Source organism: Phytophthora infestans, genomic scaffold, assembly GCF_000142945.1.
Source record: "Phytophthora infestans T30-4 supercont1.30 genomic scaffold, whole genome shotgun sequence".
Taxonomy (NCBI): Eukaryota; Oomycota; class Peronosporomycetes; order Peronosporales; family Peronosporaceae; genus Phytophthora; species Phytophthora infestans.
In genome coordinates, this window is record NW_003303729.1 from 922615 (window position 1) to 943768 (window position 21154).

Below are 21154 nucleotides of genomic sequence, written 5' to 3' on the forward strand. Positions count from 1 at the left end.
TCCATGTTGAGGACGATCCGAAGGGAGAGATGACCGTGGTACCATGGGTAAAAAGCCGGCTCATCTGGTTGCTACATTGTCAGAATACTGAACCGCGGACGCCACGTAAGTCGTGGCATTCGTGGTCCTTCTTCGCCGCCAAGACTTCGCCATTTGCTCGCGGCCAGATAAGACGCCGGTGATCCATTTCCACCTCAGTCGGTGATTTCGTCTCTTCAATCCAAGGCGTCTCCACGATGAATGATGGTACGCTGTAATGCCTCGTCTCGCGTCGATAATCGCTTTTATTTCTAACCTTCATGTTGTGTCTAGAGGAGCGCAAGGCGTTGGCCGAGGCCCGCGGCCGTGTGGCCAACCTGCGGGCCATGTTCAACAAGGGTGCCGTCTCGAACACGGAGCCTCCGGCTTGGAAGCGTCGTGCTCCCATCAAGTTGCCGACTGCAGACAAACCAGATGAGCCCAAGAAGAGCGCGCTCGCTACAGCAAAGAGCTCCGAGTCGCTCCTGGATGCAGCTGTCCAGGAGCGTCGACTGCGCGAGGAACAGGAACGTCGTACCGCTCAAGAAGCACGCGATGCGATGGCCAAGCAGTCGTCGTATGACCTCGAGAGTGACCACGCGTACAACCACGCTGTCAAACAGAAAGAGTACGAACGCTCGGTGGAGCAGAAGGCCAAGGAATCGCTCTCGCAGTTCACAAGCGACGGAAAGACGTTCGAGGCCGAGAAACGAGACGAGCAGCGTCGGCTGGAGGAGATTGAACGTAAGAAAGAACAGGACACCAAGAATCTTCACGCGACCACGTCGTATTCAACCGAGTACGATCAGACGTACAATCACCACGCTAAACAGCGTGAAACGACGTCAAAGGCGGAGCAGGATGCACAGAAAGCGCTGAGGAATTTCGCTGGCGGGAAAACGTACTTCGAGGAGCAGCTAGAGGAGAAGAAGCGTCTGCAGGAACTGGAGCGACAGAAGGAGCAACATGCCAAAGAGGCGTCTGCCAAGAACAACTACTCGTCGCCAGAGTTCGATCACGCGTACGTGCATGCGAAGGAGGTCGCGCAGGTGGAGAAAGAGGCCGAGGATAAGGCCAAGGCTGCGTTGCTAAAGTACGACCAGCACGACGTCTCGCATGAGTATAGCATGAAGAACGGCATGATGGTGTCCAAGCAAGCTGCCGTGTCTGGAACCCCCAAAGCCAAGCGCTACCCGTTCACAGACCCTGCGGCACGAATTAAGAAGCCTAGTCCTCAAGCTATCAAGGCACTGGCAAGATTCCAAGAGCAACTCGCTGAAAGCCGTGCACGTGAGGAGCGAAAAGCGGCTGATGCAGCTTCGCGCAAGACTTCGTGGGAGTCTGGCCGCAAGATGTCGATTGAATCGGTTGAATCGATGGGATCGGTGCGCAAACAGTCCTTTGAGGAGGTTGATATTGAGCAGATCAAGGCTTCAGTGGATGGAGCCAAGCTCGACGTGAGATCTGCCGCTCTGAAGTTTGCTGACATGGATCGCAAAGCTGCGGAATCGGCCAAGCAGAACAAGAAGCCGATGACGTTCAATGGCGTGACCTATGGTCAGAGTGGGCGAGTCTTTCGTACTAAAGAGCAGGAACAGAAAGAGACTCAACGCAAGAACGACATGGCTACACGGATTCAGTCCCGTGTGCGTGGAGTTATGGCCCGCGACGCCTATAGCGAAAGAGTGTCTTCAGCCGAGAGAATAGCAATCCGCATCCAAATGGAGTTCCGACGACGTCAAGCTCAGAAGCAGCTAGAAGACTTGCGCCAGCAACTGCAGCGTGAACAAGCCTGCGCTGTTGTTATCCAGAAGCTTGTGCGCGGTCGCTCTCAGCGGAATCGCTATCAGACTGAGGTAGCTGTAAGGAAGGCGGCGGCAGTTTTGCTACAGTCTCTCGTTCGCACCAAACAAGCCCAAGCTGCATATACCAAGCAGATCAAGGCAGCGCATGATATCCAAGAGTTTACTGCTCGAATGCTGGCAGGGCGTCGGGCCAGGAGCGAGTCTGCTAGTCTTCGCAAGGAGCGCGATGCTGCAATACTTATTCAGTCCGTGTTCCGCACAAAAGCTGCCAAATCGGAAGCTGAAGATCGACGAGAGGCTATCGTTCGACTTCAATGTGCTTGGCGTCAATCAAAAGCACGAAGCACCGTGTCACGCCGAAAACATGAGATAGAGGTAGCAGCTTTGGCCCGCAAACAATATGAACAGTCAATGGCAACGAAGATTCAGAGCCACTGGCGCGGATCGGTTGCGCGTTCCGAGGTGGCCACGCTGCGTGCGGAGTCGGCCGAGATCGAGGCTGCTAAGGCCGCTGACGCTGAGGCCGCGGCTAAGGCTGCTGCTGACGCCGCCGCTGCCGAGGAGTTGGCTCGCCAGGAGGAGGCTGCACGACAGGAAGAGGCCCGTCTTGAGGAGCAAGCCCGCCAGGCCGATGCGGAGAACAACATGGCGACGAAGATTCAGAGCCACTGGCGCGGATCGGTTGCGCGTTCCGAGGTGGCCACGCTGCGTGCGGAGTCGGCCGAGATCGAGGCTGCTAAGGCCGCTGACGCTGAGGCCGCGGCTAAGGCTGCTGCTGACGCCGCCGCTGCCGAGGAGTTGGCTCGCCAGGAGGAGGCTGCACGACAGGAAGAGGCCCGTCTTGAGGAGCAGGCCCGCCAGGCCGATGCTGAGAACAACATGGCGACGAAGATTCAGAGCCACTGGCGCGGATCGGTTGCGCGTTCCGAGGTGGCCACGCTGCGTGCGGAGTCGGCCGAGATCGAGGCTGCTAAGGCCGCTGACGCTGAGGCCGCGGCTAAGGCTGCTGCTGACGCCGCCGCTGCCGAGGAGTTGGCACGCCAGGAGGAGGCTGCACGACAGGATGAGGCCCGTCTTGAGGAGCAGGCCCGCCAGGCCGATGCGGAGAACAACATGGCGACGAAGATTCAGAGCCACTGGCGCGGATCGGTTGCGCGTTCCGAGGTGGCCACGCTGCGTGCGGAGTCGGCCGAGATCGAGGCTGCTAAGGCCGCTGACGCTGAGGCCGCGGCTAAGGCTGCTGCTGACGCCGCCGCTGCCGAGGAGTTGGCTCGCCAGGAGGAGGCTGCACGACAGGAAGAGGCCCGTCTTGAGGAGCAGGCCCGCCAGGCCGATGCGGAGAACAACATGGCGACGAAGATTCAGAGCCACTGGCGCGGATCGGTTGCGCGTTCCGAGGTGGCCACGCTGCGTGCGGAGTCGGCCGAGATCGAGGCTGCTAAGGCCGCTGACGCTGAGGCCGCGGCTATGGCTGCAGCTGACGCCGCCGCTGCCGAGGAGTTGGCTCGCCAGGAGGAGGCTGCACGACAGGAAGAGGCCCGTCTTGAGGAGCAGGCCCGCCAGGCCGATGCGGAGAACAACATGGCGACGAAGATTCAGAGCCACTGGCGCGGATCGGTTGCGCGTTCCGAGGTGGCCACGCTGCGTGCGGAGTCGGCCGAGATCGAGGCTGCTAAGGCCGCTGACGCTGAGGCCGCGGCTAAGGCTGCTGCTGACGCCGCCGCTGCCGAGGAGTTGGCTCGCCAGGAGGAGGCTGCACGACAGGAAGAGGCCCGTCTTGAGGAGCAGGCCCGCCAGGCCGATGCGGAGAACAACATGGCGACGAAGATTCAGAGCCACTGGCGCGGATCGGTTGCGCGTTCCGAGGTGGCCACGCTGCGTGCGGAGTCGGCCGAGATCGAGGCTGCTAAGGCCGCTGACGCTGAGGCCGCGGCTAAGGCTGCTGCTGACGCCGCCGCTGCCGAGGAGTTGGCTCGCCAGAAGGAGGCTGCACGACAGGAAGAGGCCCGTCTTGAGGAGCAGGCCCGCCAGGCCGATGCGGAGAACAACATGGCGACGAAGATTCAGAGCCACTGGCGCGGATCGGTTGCGCGTTCCGAGGTGGCCACGCTGCGTGCGGAGTCGGCCGAGATCGAGGCTGCTAAGGCCGCTGACGCTGAGGCCGCGGCTAAGGCTGCTGCTGACGCCGCCGCTGCCGAGGAGTTGGCTCGCCAGGAGGAGGCTGCACGACAGGAAGAGGCCCGTCTTGAGGAGCAGGCCCGCCAGGCCGATGCGGAGAACAACATGGCGACGAAGATTCAGAGCCACTGGCGCGGATCGGTTGCGCGTTCCGAGGTGGCCACGCTGCGTGCGGAGTCGGCCGAGATCGAGGCTGCTAAGGGCGCTGACGCTGAGGCGCGGGCTAAAGCCTGCTGCTGACGCCGCCGCTGCCGAGGAGTTGGCTCGCAGGAAGGAGGCTGCACGACAAGAAGAGGCCCGTCTTGAAGGAGCAGGCCCCGCCAAGGCGATGCGGAGAACAACATGGCGACGAAGATTCAGAGGCACTGGCGCGGATCGGTTGCGCGTTTCGAGGTGGGCACGCTGCGTGCGGAGTCGGCCGAGATCGAGGCTGCTAAGGCCGCTGACGCTGAGGCCGCGGCTAAGGCTGCTGCTGACGCCGCCGCTGCCGAGGAGTTGGCTCGCCAGGAGGAGGCTGCACGACAGGAAGAGGCCCGTCTTGAGGAGCAGGCCCGCCAGGCCGATGCGGAGAATAACATGGCGACGAAGATTCAGAGCCACTGGCGCGGATCGGTTGCGCGTTCCGAGGTGGCCACGCTGCGTGCGGAGTCGGCCGAGATCGAGGCTGCTAAGGCCGCTGACGCTGAGGCCGCGGCTAAGGCTGCTGCTGACGCCGCCGCTGCCGAGGAGTTGGCACGCCAGGAGGAGGCTGCACGACAGGATGAGGCCCGTCTTGAGGAGCAGGCCCGCCAGGCCGATGCGGAGAACAACATGGCGACGAAGATTCAGAGCCACTGGCGCGGATCGGTTGCGCGTTCCGAGGTGGCCACGCTGCGTGCGGAGTCGGCCGAGATCGAGGCTGCTAAGGCCGCTGACGCTGAGGCCGCGGCTAAGGCTGCTGCTGACGCCGCCGCTGCCGAGGAGTTGGCTCGCCAGGAGGAGGCTGCACGACAGGAAGAGGCCCGTCTTGAGGAGCAGGCCCGCCAGGCCGATGCGGAGAACAACATGGCGACGAAGATTCAGAGCCACTGGCGCGGATCGGTTGCGCGTTCCGAGGTGGCCACGCTGCGTGCGGAGTCGGCCGAGATCGAGGCTGCTAAGGCCGCTGACGCTGAGGCCGCGGCTAAGGCTGCTGCTGACGCCGCCGCTGCCGAGGAGTTGGCTCGCCAGGAGGAGGCTGCACGACAGGAAGAGGCCCGTCTTGAGGAGCAGGCCCGCCAGGCCGATGCGGAGAACAACATGGCGACGAAGATTCAGAGCCACTGGCGCGGATCGGTTGCGCGTTCCGAGGTGGCCACGCTGCGTGCGGAGTCGGCCGAGATCGAGGCTGCTAAGGCCGCTGACGCTGAGGCCGCGGCTAAGGCTGCTGCTGACGCCGCCGCTGCCGAGGAGTTGGCTCGCCAGGAGGAGGCTGCACGACAGGAAGAGGCCCGTCTTGAGGAGCAGGCCCGCCAGGCCGATGCGGAGAACAACATGGCGACGAAGATTCAGAGCCACTGGCGCGGATCGGTTGCGCGTTCCGAGGTGGCCACGCTGCGTGCGGAGTCGGCCGAGATCGAGGCTGCTAAGGCCGCTGACGCTGAGGCCGCGGCTATGGCTGCAGCTGACGCCGCCGCTGCCGAGGAGTTGGCTCGCCAGGAGGAGGCTGCACGACAGGAAGAGGCCCGTCTTGAGGAGCAGGCCCGCCAGGCCGATGCGGAGAACAACATGGCGACGAAGATTCAGAGCCACTGGCGCGGATCGGTTGCGCGTTCCGAGGTGGCTACGCTGCGTGCGGAGTCGGTCGAGATCGAGGCTGCTAAGGCCGCTGACGCTGAGGCCGCGGCTAAGGCTGCTGCTGACGCCGCCGCTGCCGAGGAGTTGGCTCGCCAGGAGGAGGCTGCACGACAGGATGAGGCTCGTCTTGAGGAGCAGGCCCGCCAGGCCGATGCGGCAGAACAACATGGCGACGAAGATTCAGAGCCACTGGCGCGGATCGGTTGCGCGTTCCGAGGTGGCCACGCTGCGTGCGGAGTCGGCCGAGATCGAGGCTGCTAAGGCCGCTGACGCTGAGGCCGCGGCTAAGGCTGCTGCTGACGCCGCCGCTGCCGAGGAGTTGGCTCGCCAGGAGGGAGGCTGCACGACAGGAAGAGGCCCCTCTTGAGGAGCAGGCCCGCCAGGCCGATGCGGAGAACAACATGGCAGCGAAGATTCAGAGCCACTGGCGCGGATCGGTTGCGCGTTCCGAGGTGGCCACGCTGCGTGCGGAGTCGGCCGAGATCGAGGCTGCTAAAGGCCGCTGACGCTGAGGGCGCGGGAAAGTTGCTGCTGCCGCCGCTGCGAGCTAAGGGGCTGGCTTGCTGACGCCGCCGCTGCCGAGGAGTTGGCTCGCCAGAAGGAGGCTGCACGACAGGAAGAGGCCCGTCTTGAGGAGCAGGCCCGCCAGGCCGATGCGGAGAACAACATGGCGACGAAGATTCAGAGCCACTGGCGCGGATCGGTTGCGCGTTCCGAGGTGGCCACGCTGCGTGCGGAGTCGGCCGAGATCGAGGCTGCTAAGGCCGCTGACGCTGAGGCCGCGGCTAAGGCTGCTGCTGACGCCGCCGCTGCCGAGGAGTTGGCTCGCCAGGAGGAGGCTGCACGACAGGAAGAGGCCCGTCTTGAGGAGCAGGCCCGCCAGGCCGATGCGGAGAACAACATGGCGACGAAGATTCAGAGCCACTGGCGCGGATCGGTTGCGCGTTCCGAGGTGGCCACGCTGCGTGCGGAGTCGGCCGAGATCGAGGCTGCTAAGGCCGCTGACGCTGAGGCCGCGGCTAAGGCTGCTGCTGACGCCGCCGCTGCCGAGGAGTTGGCTCGCCAGGAGGAGGCTGCACGACAGAAAGAGGCTCGTCTTGAGGAGCAGGCCCGCCAGGCCGATGCGGAGAACAACATGGCGACGAAGATTCAGAGCCACTGGCGCGGATCGGTTGCGCGTTCCGAGGTGGCTGCAAAGCGTACCGAAGCGATTGCCTCAGTACAAGCTCAGCTTTCTCGTATCGAGAACATGACTGCAGTTCAAATTCAAAGCAGATGGCGAGGAACACTCGCACGTTCGATGGTGCTTGGGCTTCGCGCTGAAGTTGCCCGAGAGCGTGAGAACTTGATGGCAATTCGCCTGCAATGCCAGTGGCGATCTATTGTGGCGTCTCGTAAGGTAAAAGAGCTGCGTGCGCAGCGGCCAGCGTCTTCAGAGACCCAAGCAGAGCTGAAGAACGCTATGGCGCTGAAGATTCAGTGCCGGTGGCGTATCACTGTCGCTGAGCGTAAGCTTGCAAACCGCCAACAGGCAGCTCAGCAAGCTGACGAAGCCACGTACGCCACGCTGATTCAGGCCGCGTGGCGTGGCCGAGCTGGCCGGAAAGAAGCCGAGCTTCTGCGATCTTCTGAGAAAGAGGGATCCGCTTTAGAGAAGCCTCAAATGCGTCGCCAACCTACATTGGCCGAGCTCCAGCTTCTCAGCCAAACTGGCCGCTTCTCCAATCTTTCAGACGACAGCGACGATGACTCGGAGCTCGAAGATATTTCCAGTTTCGTTGATGCCCCGCTTGCCCCCACCCCGGCCTCGATGCACTTAATCGGCTCCGAGACGGCCGAGTCTGTTCCTGTTAGTCCAGTGGCCGCAAATGCTCAGCTTCAATCGCCTCTTGGCGATGAAAACTCTACCCCGCGAGCATCTTCAAGCTCCGTGAACATGGGACTGGAGTTTTCGATTCCCGAAGACTACTCGACGATTCCGGATGACAAGAGTGATGCAAGTAGCGATAGCTTCGTGGACGCCATGGAAGAGCACAAGCCAATTGAGCAGGGCTTGGTCAACGCAGGTGTGGAGGAGAACCGCCACTGGGCGAACGAGGACGATTCTTCATTCGAAACCTCCTCGTCCACTGACACTCCCGTGTCGGACGCCACTCCGTCTTTACCTAAGGAGGAATGCCCTGAAGTCGACAACGAGCGTCCGAGCAGCATATCTGACTTCGACCGGCCGTCGTCTGTCCGCTCTGGGTCGTTCTTCCAGGAATTGTCCTTCGACTCAGACTCTCCTCGAGGCAGCTTGGCGTCAAGTCGCCTTAGTGGTGTGTCTGGCCCGCATGACGAGTCCCCTGCTGACCCGTTCCGCTCTCGTGAAGATTCGTACGCTGACTCCAATCGGTCACGCGGTGATTCGTACGCCGACTCGATTCGATCGCGCAACGATTCCTACGCTGACGTGTTCCGGTCGCGTAATAACTCGTACGACGAAGTGCTTCGCTCCCGTGGAGACTCGTATGCTGATGTTCCGTCCAAAACGGAGTTTGATGAACACAATCTGAGTGACGAAGAGACCCACAACACCCCCAAGTATTTCGATACGGACAGCGATAGAGGGAGCTTCATCAGTGACTCTCCTGTATCCGGCCAGAACAAGATTGACAAAAACGAAGAGCAGGAAGAAGAGCAAGAAAGTCGCAAGAAAACGGGCAGTCGTTGGCGCGCCACGAGCGTGCTCAGCGCGCTATCAAGTCGTCGATCGAGCAAGCCCACGAGCTCGCCGACGTCATCCCTCGAAGACGAGGAGAAGGGCACGGATCAGATGAAGAACCGCTCGAGCACGTTGCCTTCAGTCGCTGCCAGCGGCTTGAGCTCTGTTGCTGGAATGCTCAACCGCAAGCTTTCGATCCCGGTGGGCAACAACAACACTACCAAGTCCTTTGAGGAAGACATTGAGGAAGCGTCCGTGTATTCGCCGCCGGCGCAAGCTTCCAAGAGCAAGTCTCGTTTCGGCCGCTTCACTGCGCCAACTGTGTCCAAGCCGGCATTCCCGACTCGTTTTGCGTGGAAGAGCCGAGGTCGACGCGATACGAACGAGGACGACGACACCAGAGCCGCCTAATCTATCCGACTGAAGACAAACTTGCTGGAAGGCATTTACGCATCCACGACATGTGTGCGTGGACTCGTTTGTGCGTGTACTTTATGGCTCAAATAAACATGTTTTAGCTACGTCAAGACTTTGTAGTAGTCCAAGCTCTAGGACTGTTGCACTTGTCGTTAATCTTGTCGTTGGCAAGTCGAGTGACGAGTTTGTTCATGGCATGTAGCTTCCCGTTGTACACGTAATGGTATGGATACGGTGATTGCTGTACTGCACCGGCGAAGGTGGGAGCACTCTCGGTTTTGCTGTACTTTGGCGAAGACACTCCCGGGTCTGTTGTTATGGACGTGAGTTTGGAGTATCTGCGTTCAAGGAGGAGTCGTAGTTGATAGAACCAAGCCACTGGCGCGATGAACGCTGGTGAACCAGAGGATTTCTGGTTCAGCAGACGACCAAGCGCAGAGCTTCTTGGACTTCCTAGTGTAAATCTCTCGGACCAAAGTTTGTGGAGTGCAATGTCGCTATCATCAAACTCACGTAGATTGAAGAGAACGATAGCTCGAAGCAGAGTGAGCTCTGCGTCGTGATCCTGCTTGCTTGTCGAGAGATCACTGAGATGTTTGAGAGCAGCTTCATGGTGATGCCGTTGAACGACATCAGATTTCAACGAGACGATGACCGTCTTGGTGGAATGGTAGTACACGTACAGGATTTCCCACGGAAGGAGCAGCAGATACTCGTCACTTCTCTCCAAATAATCACCCAAACGTTCATGTAACGATGCCGACTCGTAGTCGTCTGCGATGTCTTCTAGCCGAAGCCCCAAGAAGCGTCGAGCTGACCGTAGAAGCAGTCGTACCGAGGTCAACAACTTGGTATCTAGTACGACTAGTTCACTAGTGTCATGAGACGTCAGAAGATATCCAACAGCGAGGAAAAGGCTGCTGAGTCCACGCAGTTTAAATGGCGCACTGGAGCACTTGCAGATAGGCATAAAGTGCACGGATGCTCGGTCGAAATCGCGAGCTAGAAAGTGTCGATAGCCAACGTCGAAAGCAGCGAGATGGACCCGCTCTTCATCTTTGACCACTCGAGTTAATTCGATCTCGAGATGTTGCATCTTATCTCCATCGAAGCTTGTGGTAGTTGCTTGGCTCCAAAGAAAAACTAGAGCCTTCGGATGACGCTGCAGTGCTGCTTGTTTACAAGCACTGATTGCAGTATTGAGGAGCTCAACGCCTTGTTTATTGCGCTGTTGAATAAGGCGAAGAGCACCTGAGCAGTGCATGAGCGTCAACGCAGCCCAGTTAGCTTGACTGTCTTCCATTATAGTACAACAGTCCAGCAGATGTTCAATCCCTTTCTTGATATCACACGAGCCTTTAAGTAAGACACCGATCCATTCCAACGAGGTTTTCTTCAACGCGAGTGCGCCACCGACATGAAGTATGCCAAGTCCGAAGCGAATTCTCTTCTGGAACGCTTGTAGTTCTCTTTCAGGCATCAGAAGTTTCTCTCTTTTAGAGTTAGAAATCAAGAACTTGTCCCTTAATTCCACGTATATCGCCGCACAGCGTCTTGCAGTATTTATCGCCGCTAGACGCTGGTCACGTCCAAGACGCAACAGAGCTGACAAGAAGAGAGCTTCAGCTAGTGCAACTTGTGTCTGTTTGCGACTGGAATACGATTGTGAAGACAATTCGTGCATACTCTCGAGCCAAGTCACCGCTTGAGTTGCTACACGCTGGGCTTGTTTCAAGTATAAAACATCCTTGGAAACCAGAACACGTACGACCTCGAGTTCAGCAGCTAGGAGACACACCTTCGGGTCACTTCCAACGGGTAGGGACCGTAAAGTCACATGGGCCTCTGTAAGCTGATGAGCCCAAATTAACGCATGGACTTCACGGATCTTGGCTCGTAGCTCTACCTCGTCTTCAACCGGAGAGAACCGCATTGGTCCTGAGCTCGTCCATTGCTTTTGCATCTCCACCTCAAGCTCAGCACGTTTACGATCACGAAAACGCACACGTCGGTGCGTTCTCGACAGCTCGTTGGGATTTTGTGGAGCTGGTGGATACCAAAGCTCAGCGAATTGGCGGGACGACAAGCCACGCACTGCAACGTCGTCAACACTGACGACGACGTGTCCTGTATGAATTCTCGCTATTCCTCGCCATTGATTTTCGTTCTGTTTAATTGCAACTGCAAGTTCTTGTCTGGTCACGCGTTGCACTACGTACTCGCGACTGAAAAGCTCTCTGGAAAACGTCAGCGCTGCGTTAACGCGGTCACAGGGCAAAAACGCCTCGTACTCGCCGAAATCAATGGAGGCGCTCATTTGCGTGTCAATTGGAGTAGCGCAATCTCAACTGACCAGCAGCTGAGTGGAGATATGCTGAGCTATATTCAGCGAGTTAGCTTGCGGACGTCCTGGAGTCTGGTTCCGTCCGAGAACAGTACTGGAGAAGTAAAATAAAAAAGTTTGACAAGCAAAAAATGGCTACATTTGCTCAGAATGTGATTTGATTGGAGGTTGAAACTGTTTAAAACTGTCAGAAGGACGCAGTTACCACATCGAAGACAAATGGATACATACAATCTGTAGTATAGAATTATTCTAGCTACCTAACCTGATGAAGACAACGCTCCTGGCCACGGTCTCTAGCCGTTTGCAGCTGCGAGCTCAGTACGCCGGGGGCGCGTCTAGCATGTCGTAGTGGTTGATGAAAAAGAGGGAGATGGGCCAGAAAACGAAGAAGCCGATGAGAGTGCCGGCCAGCACGTCGGTCGGGTAGTGCCGGCCGAGCGCCACGCGCGAGAAGTTGATGATCAGCGCCCAGACGATCGAGACTGCGACCAGCACCGCCGGCGACAAGCCATAGAAGAACGCACGCAGGATCCACGGGTGCGTTTCAGCGATGTAAACGAGCATGGCTACCATGGCCCACACGCGCGTGGAGTGGCCGGACGGGAACGAGTGCTCGTCCGGACCTACGAAGCGCATGTCTGCCTGGTGGAAGGGCGGTCGTTGACGATGGAAGATGAATTTAAGCACCATAATGGCAATAATGTCCACTGTCATGACCGTGAAGAGCGCCGACAGCAGCATCTTGGTGGCCGGCTCGAAGGGGCCGATGAGACCGGCCACCCAAAGCAGCCCCATGAGCGGCGGAATCGTCAGGATCCAGCTACATAAAAAGAAAACGCAGATGATTGTCAATACGTTGTCGCTAACGAGTCTACCACACACACAAGCAATAGCAACGTACAGGAAGCCATCTCCCGAGTGCGAGAAAATCTCCCAGCACAGACGCGGCGTCGGGTCGCGTCCGAAGCGGTGGTATAGCTTAGTGGACCATGTCAGGTCGTACGCGTACAGACGGTCAGCAAGGCTCATCGTGTGCCGATCGTCTTCCTGCTCGAGATCTGGCTTGTCGTCGACGCCCACTTGAGGAATCGAGCCGTAGCTGCTCATGCTGACGGAGGGGGGAGAAGCGATCGCCATTTGATTGGCCGAAAATCATCAGTGTCTTGCACAGACAGGCAACAAAGTACGTGTTCGAGTGTATCCATGTGTCGCGGACTCAAATGATGTTACTGCGTCGTGTGCAACTCGCAATGTGACAGTCATTTCACATTGTGAGGGTTTCGCTGTGAACAAGACGCCGTAATTTTCCTGGTTAAAAAATATCTTAGTCTTTTCCTTCGATAACGGTTGTTGTCGACTCGAGCTCCCGACGTCGCATCATACTTGTTTGTCTTGAGAGTCCCCGACACAGCAAGACGCTTTTGGTAAGCGTCAATTCTTCTAGCTGCCAGTGGTGCTCCAACCTCGCAGCGCACCTTGCAGTGCAGACTACTAGGTACCCATTACCAGAATGATTAACACAATTGCTGTCCACTTCGACAGAAGCACACCCAGTAAAGTCCATTCCATGGAGAAGCTTGCATGACAGTCTATTTCATTCAGTCTTCTTTAACAAAAACATACTTCAGTACTCATTTAGTCTTGCCTTTTGATGGGCAAGTGCGATCTTCGCTGATCATTTCGGTCGGGCAGCACTTTAAAATTGTAGTATGCAGCAGCTCCGACGAACCCGTGCCAGCAGCCGTGGAAAAAGCGGAACGGATCTGTATCGTCGTCCAGACCACGTACGAAGCACAAGATGCCGCATACCAGTAGCAACAGCCCTCGCCGGAACTGCTGGTAGTCGTACGTGGGCACGCGCCTTCGCATTGCATACGTCATGAGCAGCAGCACGAAGCTGCTAGCAACAGGAATCACGGAGTTGCGTTCATCCCACGGATTTTTTTCTTGGAAGACCAATACCATCCCCAGGAAGAAGTACTGCACGTAACGCTCCAGAACTGGGTGAACCCCGAGATCCATGAGATGAATGCTCCACATCACGAAGCTCATAATCGAGCCAATGTTATCGAGCCGATGCCATTGTCCTTCAGTAAGCCACAACGGTCCATCGATGCTGTCACACACGTGGTACATGAAGCTGGTGGCCATGGTGAACAAACCGATGAAAGCCTGCAAAAGTAAGATACTGGTGTTAAGACGCCTGATTGCTCGATTGCCTGAGCGGATGACAGCGCACCTCGAAGACGAATTGCCGGCGGTAGAGGCTGTAGATGGCGGGGAACATGCAGAAGTTTGTGATCCCCGTCACCGCCAGCATCATCGTCATCTCAAAGGAGCTCCTCATTTTAGACAGCCGCTTAAAAAAAATGAAGTGCATTCACTTTTACCTTTTAAAGTCATTGAACAGGATATCACATTAGAAAGTAAATAAATTGGCCGCTGCTCGTATAGGACGTGTCAACATACAGATATGAAGCGCGTCAATTTCTATTCTATGTTGCCGAAAGGCTTCAACGTGATATATTTCTTTTAATTTCTCGGGATTCCCCCAATTGTTGGGGGGCAATCGCATTGTGTAGCCATTTAGCATGTGTACAGCGTCGGTCGGTACCTTGCTTCGCAGCACCGGTCAAAATGCTGTAATCTCAAATCTCTCACCTGCACGAGAAGCGAGTATTCCACGTCGTTAACCCCCCCTCGCACTTACGGCTATTTTCGGTCCCTGTCTACGACCACATGTTGTATGTACAACATGTTAAAAATAGGCTAAACTTGAATTTTGTATTGACCTCCGTAAGTACGAATACGTTTTCTGCACTGCGGGAAGATCAGACGCTCGGTGATACATTGATTGCAAGCTTCTTCGCAGCGCTATGTAGCCACATGCTGTCTAAGACACCCACGCTGCGCCAACAAACCTGAAGAAGACGTATATCCAACATATTAGAAGTGTCCCTTTTACAGGGCTTGAACATGCCATGTACGAAGCGCAATGGCTATGTGTACAGTCATCAATGATTGCAACACATTTATATTGAATCAGGTTAGGTATTCATTGACAAGCCCACTCCTACTCGCTATCGTCCTCTCCAGCACATCCCTCCCCACCACTTCTCTCTTCAGCGCCGACATCAGTGTCGGAACCAGCGCCCCCCTTCACAGTACCGCTGCCAGCACCTCCTTCCTCCGCACCGCTGCCTTCGGAACCAGCGCCCCCCTCCACAGTACCGCTGCCAGCGCCTCCCTCCTCCGCACCGCTGCTTTCGGAACCAGCGCCCCCCTCCACAGTACCGCTGCCAGCGCCTCCCTCCTCCGCGCCGCTGCCTTCTTCCGTATATCTAGCGGCGCGTCGGCGCTTCTTTGCCGGGCTGCGCATCTGGATTCCACGACCAACACGAGGGTGAGGCCGCTCCTCTCCGTTCTTCCACATGACATGCCAGATTTGGTGGCATGTCATGGTGTTTCCTGGGTAGTGGCCCGGCCGGACTCGGTCACAGAGGTAGACACTGTGCATGAAGAAGTACTATTAGTCAAAGTACGATTGCATAGGCCACTGTCACACTTACTACTTGTTGCCGTCGCTGCATGCCTCGCAATAGAACCTCGTTGCACTGCGCTGGCCGACCTTCTGCTTGCGAATCGAGCAGACCTTGCACTGGTGCTGTGGCCTCTTCCGAACACCTTCCCGGATCTGGGTCCACTCTGGAAACTCGGTCAATTTGTGGGCAGCTGATATCGAGGCCACATTTTGGTCGGAAGGTGCTGGAGAAAATGTCTGCATGATAATAAACGAGTCAGATACGATACAACATTTACCACATGATCGCCGGCAACCATGTAGTATATACCTCATCAATGAAGTCAGCCGAAGTGACCTGCAAAAGCTGCGCCTGTAACTCTGCTCGAAACTCGGCATGATCAGCACCTTCACCAACCATTTTCCGAGCCTCACGGAAAATGATATAGGCATTCACGAGTGCCATGTCGACTAGGCCTAATAAGACCGTCTTGTAGTACTTTCGAAAGCGCACCGAGAGTTGCAGCGAATAGCGCTGTAGCCTTAGCTGGTCGTGGATATCAACCCCGCCCATCCAGCGATGATAGTCGCGCATCGCTGATGGGCAGGGTATGATTTCCTATCTGCCGCCACGTAGATGCCGCCCTTCGATGGTACAACAACAACAGCAAAAGTTAGGAAGCCGTCGTCACTAAGACACGACCCAAAAGTAACTTACCGCAGGTCTCAATAGATGTACTGCTGCCAGTCGAGAGAAGGTAGACAGGAAGGCGGTCCCACCAAAGCATTACCTGTAGAAGATCGCAACCCTTTGCGACGGCGATCGTGCTGGTCCCGCGGGGGATATGAGCTGGACGAGTTGCTGCTTTGGTCACGAGAGCTGGCGAAAACCCTTTCTTGTTTGGCTGTATAGTGCCAACCGTGTATACATTCCGAGCCAGAAGCTGCAAAGCTAGTTGGATCGACGTATAGAATCGATCTGTCACCACAGCGTGGTACACACCTTCTTCTGGGACAGGAAGAACTTCATGCAGATAACGGATAATCGCTGCAGGGCCAGAGTTCGGGTCTGCTGAAAATCGGGTCGTCGATTGACCTCCGAGCTCGTCTGAGTGCTGGTTAGTCCCACAAAATACTTCCAGACTTCGATGCAGCACAATACAACATTCCAAACAATACAGAGGTAGACAAATACAACATGTGAGACTTAGCCAAAAAAAAATACTCCACGATGGAGGCCGTCAAACTACGTACCGTAGACAATACGCTGTGTCAGCACAGCATGTCATAAACAGTTTTGTGCCCCATTTGTGGGGCTTGTCCTTTATAAATTGCCTGGTCACGTTGTGACGACTTCTTGATGGAATCATGGCCTCGTCGAACGACACAACGGGAGGAACGTTGTATCCCCTTGCCAACGTCTGCTGTAGCGTGTCCACTACGGAGCGGACTTTCCAGGCGCGGTCCGTTTCAGCTCTCGGGTCTGTGTTGTCGGTAAAATGCAGGTTTTGCATGATGCGCTCAAAGCGCGACTTCCCCACGAAGTCGCCAAATGTGCCTTTTGGGACAGCGCCTACCCGGGTCGTTCCCCAGTGATCCGCAAAACGGCGCTTGTGAGGGACCAACATCCTCGCGATAAGGAGCCCGATACAATGCACAATGTCCTCTGGCTTTATGTCCTTGTGTTTCTTGGTCTCCCGCAACGTCACAGCTTCCCTAGTCAAGTCTGCATCATCAGCCACTCGCTTCGCATGTATTCTGTCGACCCGTCCATTGAGATGCTGATGATAATATCGATTACTCTCAGTAGCTATCCGGCGCCAAAGCCGACGAGGCATGAAGAAGAAGAAGAGTTGTAATGAGGACTCGGCTACTTCAATCGCTGCCTCCGTTGGTCCATTGTCACCACTGTATAGACTCGGGTATGGTTCTGCTCGTTCAGGATGCGATGCGGTATCTAAACATCATACAACATATACCACATAAGTTTCATGTTGTATATACATCATCTCACAAACCTTACCAAACTCCCAGCCGTCTACTCGCATCTTCTTCAGAGCAGCATCATCCTGCGCGAGCGCTTGCATCTCGTCTTTTGTCAGCGTGTTCCAATTGTTTGTGGTTGTGTTCCAGGCACGTCGCAGCTTGCCGATAGCTGCCTGCAGACGTCGCTTTTCCAGCTCTCTTTGGGCTTTTCTCTTGTCACGATTGAGGAGCGCTGCACCGTCCAAACCACCATCACTATCACTTGAAAGAATTTCATCTGCATCTTCGCTGAGAAGGTCGTCGGCCGTGTGCTTTGCAGACAAGTCCTGCTCCTCAATATACCAGTCATCCGAATCTTCGCCTTCGCCATCCAAGTCCGAGTTGAGAGCTCCATTATCATAATCTTCAACGGATGCATTCATAGCTGGAGCGGAAGACGTGAGTGGCTCAGTCGTATCCATACTCAAAACCCTGTCCCAAAGTAGTTCACATCACGCGTCAATATACATCTTCTATGCGCTCACACATGCAGTATATATATCATCGCAGAAGCTACCTGGCCGTTTGATGTCTGGTTGGAGGCAGGGCTGTGGATTCGAGTGGTATTGGTGGTGATCTGAAACAACATAACATCAGATACAACATTAAAACAATTAGTTAATGTAGTATGTTCAGCATGTCGAGAATCACGTACTTTGATGCAGACAGCATACTCTCGTCGTCTGCATCTGAATCCTCAACTGGTTCAGCAAGGTGCGGACTGGCGGGTTTCTTCTGCTTCTTCGCTGCGGGAGACTTTGACGATTCCTTCCTCCTTGCTGCTGCTAGTGCTTTCAGCGCTGCTTGGCGCGCTTCAGCCCCGCTGCGTTCTTCGTCGACCACGTGCGCACGTTCCCTTGCTTTCTCGGCATCACGTCGTGCAGATATAGACTCCACACGGGCTACAGCTTCCATTTCTTTGAACGCGTTCCTTTCCTTCGCCAAAGCTTCGCGCTGGGCCTTGGTCATCTTCTTCTTCCCTTTTCCAGGTTTTTTCTCCGCTTTGGCCTTAGCTGCGAGACAAGCTGCCCGCAGCTTCTTTGCCGCTGCAATGTACGACGCCGTCTTTCCAACAGGTGGTCGGCTCGGAAGCGCCGGAATGGATTGCCCACGAGTCATAGCCGTCGTCGTCTGCCTTACCTTCGTCGCGGCCACCGTAGTCGTCTACGTTGCCCCCGCGGCCTCGTTCCCGAAGTCAGCATCCGTCTCCCTCTCTCCGTTTAGGTATGCTGTGTGTTGGGCAGTCAAGCGCACCCGATCCTCCGAGCTTTTGCCTTCCAGGCGGGCGAGGAACTCTTCTGACTCGCGACGCGTTTTGCGTCGGCCAACCATCTCTGGTCCCCGTTGCTTTTTCTCGAATGTGTGAAATCAGTGGATTACACGAGGCGAGAGTCAGCAACCTTTGTGACAAATCGGAGGAGTTTTGTGTGCGTGTTCTGTGCTTTTTTCAGCCTAACCCTGTGTATTTTACTGCCTTTAACATGTTGTATATACAACATGTGGAAAAACAGGACCTGGCACACCTTTTGGTCACATGTCGTCAAATACAACCTGTAAGTGCGGGGGGGGGGTTAAAGAAAGCCGATACATGTACAGTACTGCTGTTTCTACTGAGAGGAAATACGAAAAACACCGTCAGTTTAGGGACTCAACACTGCATTTATCATATAGCACCCATGTATAGCCAGGGCATCCCTGTGTAGCACCCAATGACTCGCTGGCAGTTTTAATTGGCCAAATTTCTACAAATAGTTGCAAGCCTAGATATCGACCTCACTCGACGATGAGCGCGCAATTTATCGATGGGTAGGTGCAGCTAGTCGATCGGGTAGGCTATGGCCCTCGGACGTACGACCTGCAGAAGACCAAGGCACGCATACCGTACAGCAAGGACCGATACGTGCTGGGCGCGTTCTCATGGGCGCGTGTGATGGATTCCGAGGCACCAGCACTGGTGTTCGTTGGCTCGTGTGACTCAATGGCAGGGGTACGTGGGTATACACGTATTCCGAACGACCCTCAGCATATCTTTGACATCCTCGGAACAACCAACATTCGGGAGTTCGTGAAGGAGGGTGCAAGGGAGGAGCAAGAAGAAGGCCAGTTCTGCCCGACAGCGTACACCTGCCGAACTACTACTCCAAGCTCGTATTTCAGCACAACGAAGCCTATATGTATAGTTCTATATACTGGCTTCAAACGAAAAACCGTGAGTCCCCCATACACGTCGACCACGGGCGTGTGATTTCGTACCTGCCCCCGTGCGCGAAGACGGCCTTCAAGATTTGGGTGATATTTCCTCCGGCTTCTAAGGCGACCACATCCTTCAACTACGGGAACAAGGAGGACTCCTTGAATAGGATGCTACGTACGCCTGGAAGCTCCGTGCTTATCCAACGACCCGGCGATGTCGTGTGCTTGAATAACCTGGTGTTTCACTCGGTATTTCTCGTCTACCAGAAGGGCACTGCTGAAGAAGACAAATGGGGCGGTGTTTTTGGCGACGTTGTGGTTTGTGAAGTGGACCGCGTTGCGTCGTTTCGATATGCAACCAAGCTGGCATCAGGAAGCAAAAAGGATTCTGTTGGATCGTGGGAGTCTCTGCTAACAGCGTACTGTACGATGGAGGGACGTAGGCAAACTTCGAGCATGAGAAGAAGCTATTCTACAAAAAGTTGAAGCTACCAGCAAAGTCAGAGAAAGCTCGTGTAGGTGCGAACGCGAAGAAAGAGAAGAAGCGGAAACTGAATGAGAAGCTAGCTGCCGTACGGGCTGCCAAGCACCAAAAGTGACTGCAGTACACTTTGCTCATAATCAGAATTCTAATTTCTGATAATACATTTCTTTTCGCATCCTAACTTGCAATTATTATTTAGGGGGCTGTTTCGACGTACAGGTAGTTTTCAAAGTACTACTGCTTAAACTTGTACAAGCTACATTTTGTCAAATATAAGTTCTAAAACACTTGTAGTTACGGTCGCCTCCTCTGAAACTATGGGTTTTGCAGCCTATCTTGCAAATTAACGATTATTGAACCAGGCTTGTTTGAAATATCATCATAACACCTACCCTCATCATTTGTACAAGCCAGATTTGGTCACTCTGTATAAACGACATCCGTGCGCCCTTCTTTTAACGTAAAGATCCAATAATCAAACACTCTGATACAGCTATCTCGCAGCCTAACTTGCAATATTTGTTTTCCCATACATTTGTAAAGTATTTTGATATGCATATGTATCTCTTAAACTTTCTACACGCCAGATTTGGCGTCTGTATATTAGTCTTGGCGCGACAGAGCCTAAGTGCGCTGCTTCTCCAGGATTCAGAATCTGGATCGGCCGCAGCCCTGGTGTTAATTATAATCAGAGAGTGTCAGTAACGACGGATTCATTATTCACTGAGTCGTAACATCGGTTTGTACAAGCGGGAGAACAATAGGGCTGTCACTGAGGTCATGTCAGTGTGATTTTTGTATAGTTTTTAAAATGCAGCCTATCTTGACCGTCGATAAGCACACCATCTTTGTGAGTTGTTTGCATCAGTACGGTAGCTACTGAATCACTCCTACAAACCAGAATTCCCGTAGCCGACTCTCGTTTAGGGATAACTACTTGAATTCATAAATGCATTCACCGTTGCTGCAGCGAGTTTCTTTACTACTCATGAAGTATTGTTACTCTATTTCTAACGCCGGACCAATTGCGCGCGGCCTACCAGCACTTCCCGATGCACCTCTACGCGACTTCGCCCCTCTGTAAACCAGCGTTTCTTTTTGTGTATGTCAGTAACGCCGCGCACCTCCATAGCGTACAGCGTGTGGATGCAGGATCCGTACTTGAACCAAAAGTTGCACGGACACGAGCGGGATTGCATATTCACGGGCCAACCCGATGCAGGCATTCCCTGCGTCTCCATATTTGCAGTGAGCTTGTTCAGTTGTGAAGAGATCGGCAGGTCCTCTACTGTCTTCTTTCTCATTTCGTCATAAGCGCGGGGCGACGGATGACTAACAACATCGACTACGTCACGTGACGAAATGTCGGGAGGATTGGATAGCAGAAAAACAATGCTATTTCTCGAGGTGGCGTACACTGACAGTAGCCCAGCTCGAGCCATCGCTTTGACACGTCGCACAAGTCTTGCGTCTGGCTCGCAAGTAGCTGTGAAGGGTCTTGCAGCGACACTTTCGCTTTCACATAGGACCCTCAGAAGTGGTATGAGAGCGCCGACCTTGAGCTTTCGACGCAGAGTGACGTCTCTTTTAATCGCTGCGTTGTAAGCCTCGCAGGGGTTATTGGTGGTTGCGAAACCGCTTGGTGTGT

At 55.3% G+C, this 21154-nt stretch overlaps 6 protein-coding genes across 6 annotated transcripts; 3 read left to right on the forward strand and 3 right to left on the reverse strand.

Moving 5' to 3' along the window:
* Positions 1-365: 365 nt before the first annotated feature.
* PITG_13852 (uncharacterized protein) lies at positions 366-1873 on the forward strand (the record flags this gene model as incomplete). The annotated part of the gene is made up of 2 exons (XM_002899486.1): positions 366-1800; positions 1854-1873. 2 exons carry the CDS (start codon positions 366-368, stop codon positions 1871-1873), a joined length of 1455 nt encoding a protein of 484 aa, XP_002899532.1.
* A 5966-nt stretch (positions 1874-7839) lies between these two features.
* PITG_13853 (uncharacterized protein) lies at positions 7840-9047 on the forward strand (the record flags this gene model as incomplete). The annotated part of the gene is made up of 1 exon (XM_002899487.1): positions 7840-9047. One exon carries the CDS (start codon positions 7840-7842, stop codon positions 8929-8931), a length of 1092 nt encoding a protein of 363 aa, XP_002899533.1.
* PITG_13854 (uncharacterized protein) lies at positions 9044-11254 on the reverse strand (the record flags this gene model as incomplete). Its single annotated transcript, XM_002899488.1, has 4 exons — positions 9044-9206; positions 9261-9390; positions 9451-9502; positions 9587-11254. 4 exons carry the CDS (start codon positions 11252-11254, stop codon positions 9044-9046), a joined length of 2013 nt encoding a protein of 670 aa, XP_002899534.1.
* A 247-nt stretch (positions 11255-11501) lies between these two features.
* Positions 11502-12391, reverse strand: PITG_13855 (phosphatidic acid phosphatase; the record flags this gene model as incomplete). The annotated part of the gene is made up of 2 exons (XM_002899489.1): positions 11502-12104; positions 12186-12391. 2 exons carry the CDS (start codon positions 12389-12391, stop codon positions 11600-11602), a joined length of 711 nt encoding a protein of 236 aa, XP_002899535.1.
* A 528-nt stretch (positions 12392-12919) lies between these two features.
* Positions 12920-13631, reverse strand: PITG_13856 (uncharacterized protein; the record flags this gene model as incomplete). The annotated part of the gene is made up of 2 exons (XM_002899490.1): positions 12920-13456; positions 13524-13631. 2 exons carry the CDS (start codon positions 13629-13631, stop codon positions 12920-12922), a joined length of 645 nt encoding a protein of 214 aa, XP_002899536.1.
* Positions 13632-18631: 5000 nt separating this feature from the next.
* Positions 18632-19621, forward strand: PITG_13858 (uncharacterized protein; the record flags this gene model as incomplete). Its single annotated transcript, XM_002899491.1, has 3 exons — positions 18632-18635; positions 18662-18816; positions 19466-19621. 3 exons carry the CDS (start codon positions 18632-18634, stop codon positions 19619-19621), a joined length of 315 nt encoding a protein of 104 aa, XP_002899537.1.
* Between the last annotated feature and the right edge of the window lie 1533 nt (positions 19622-21154).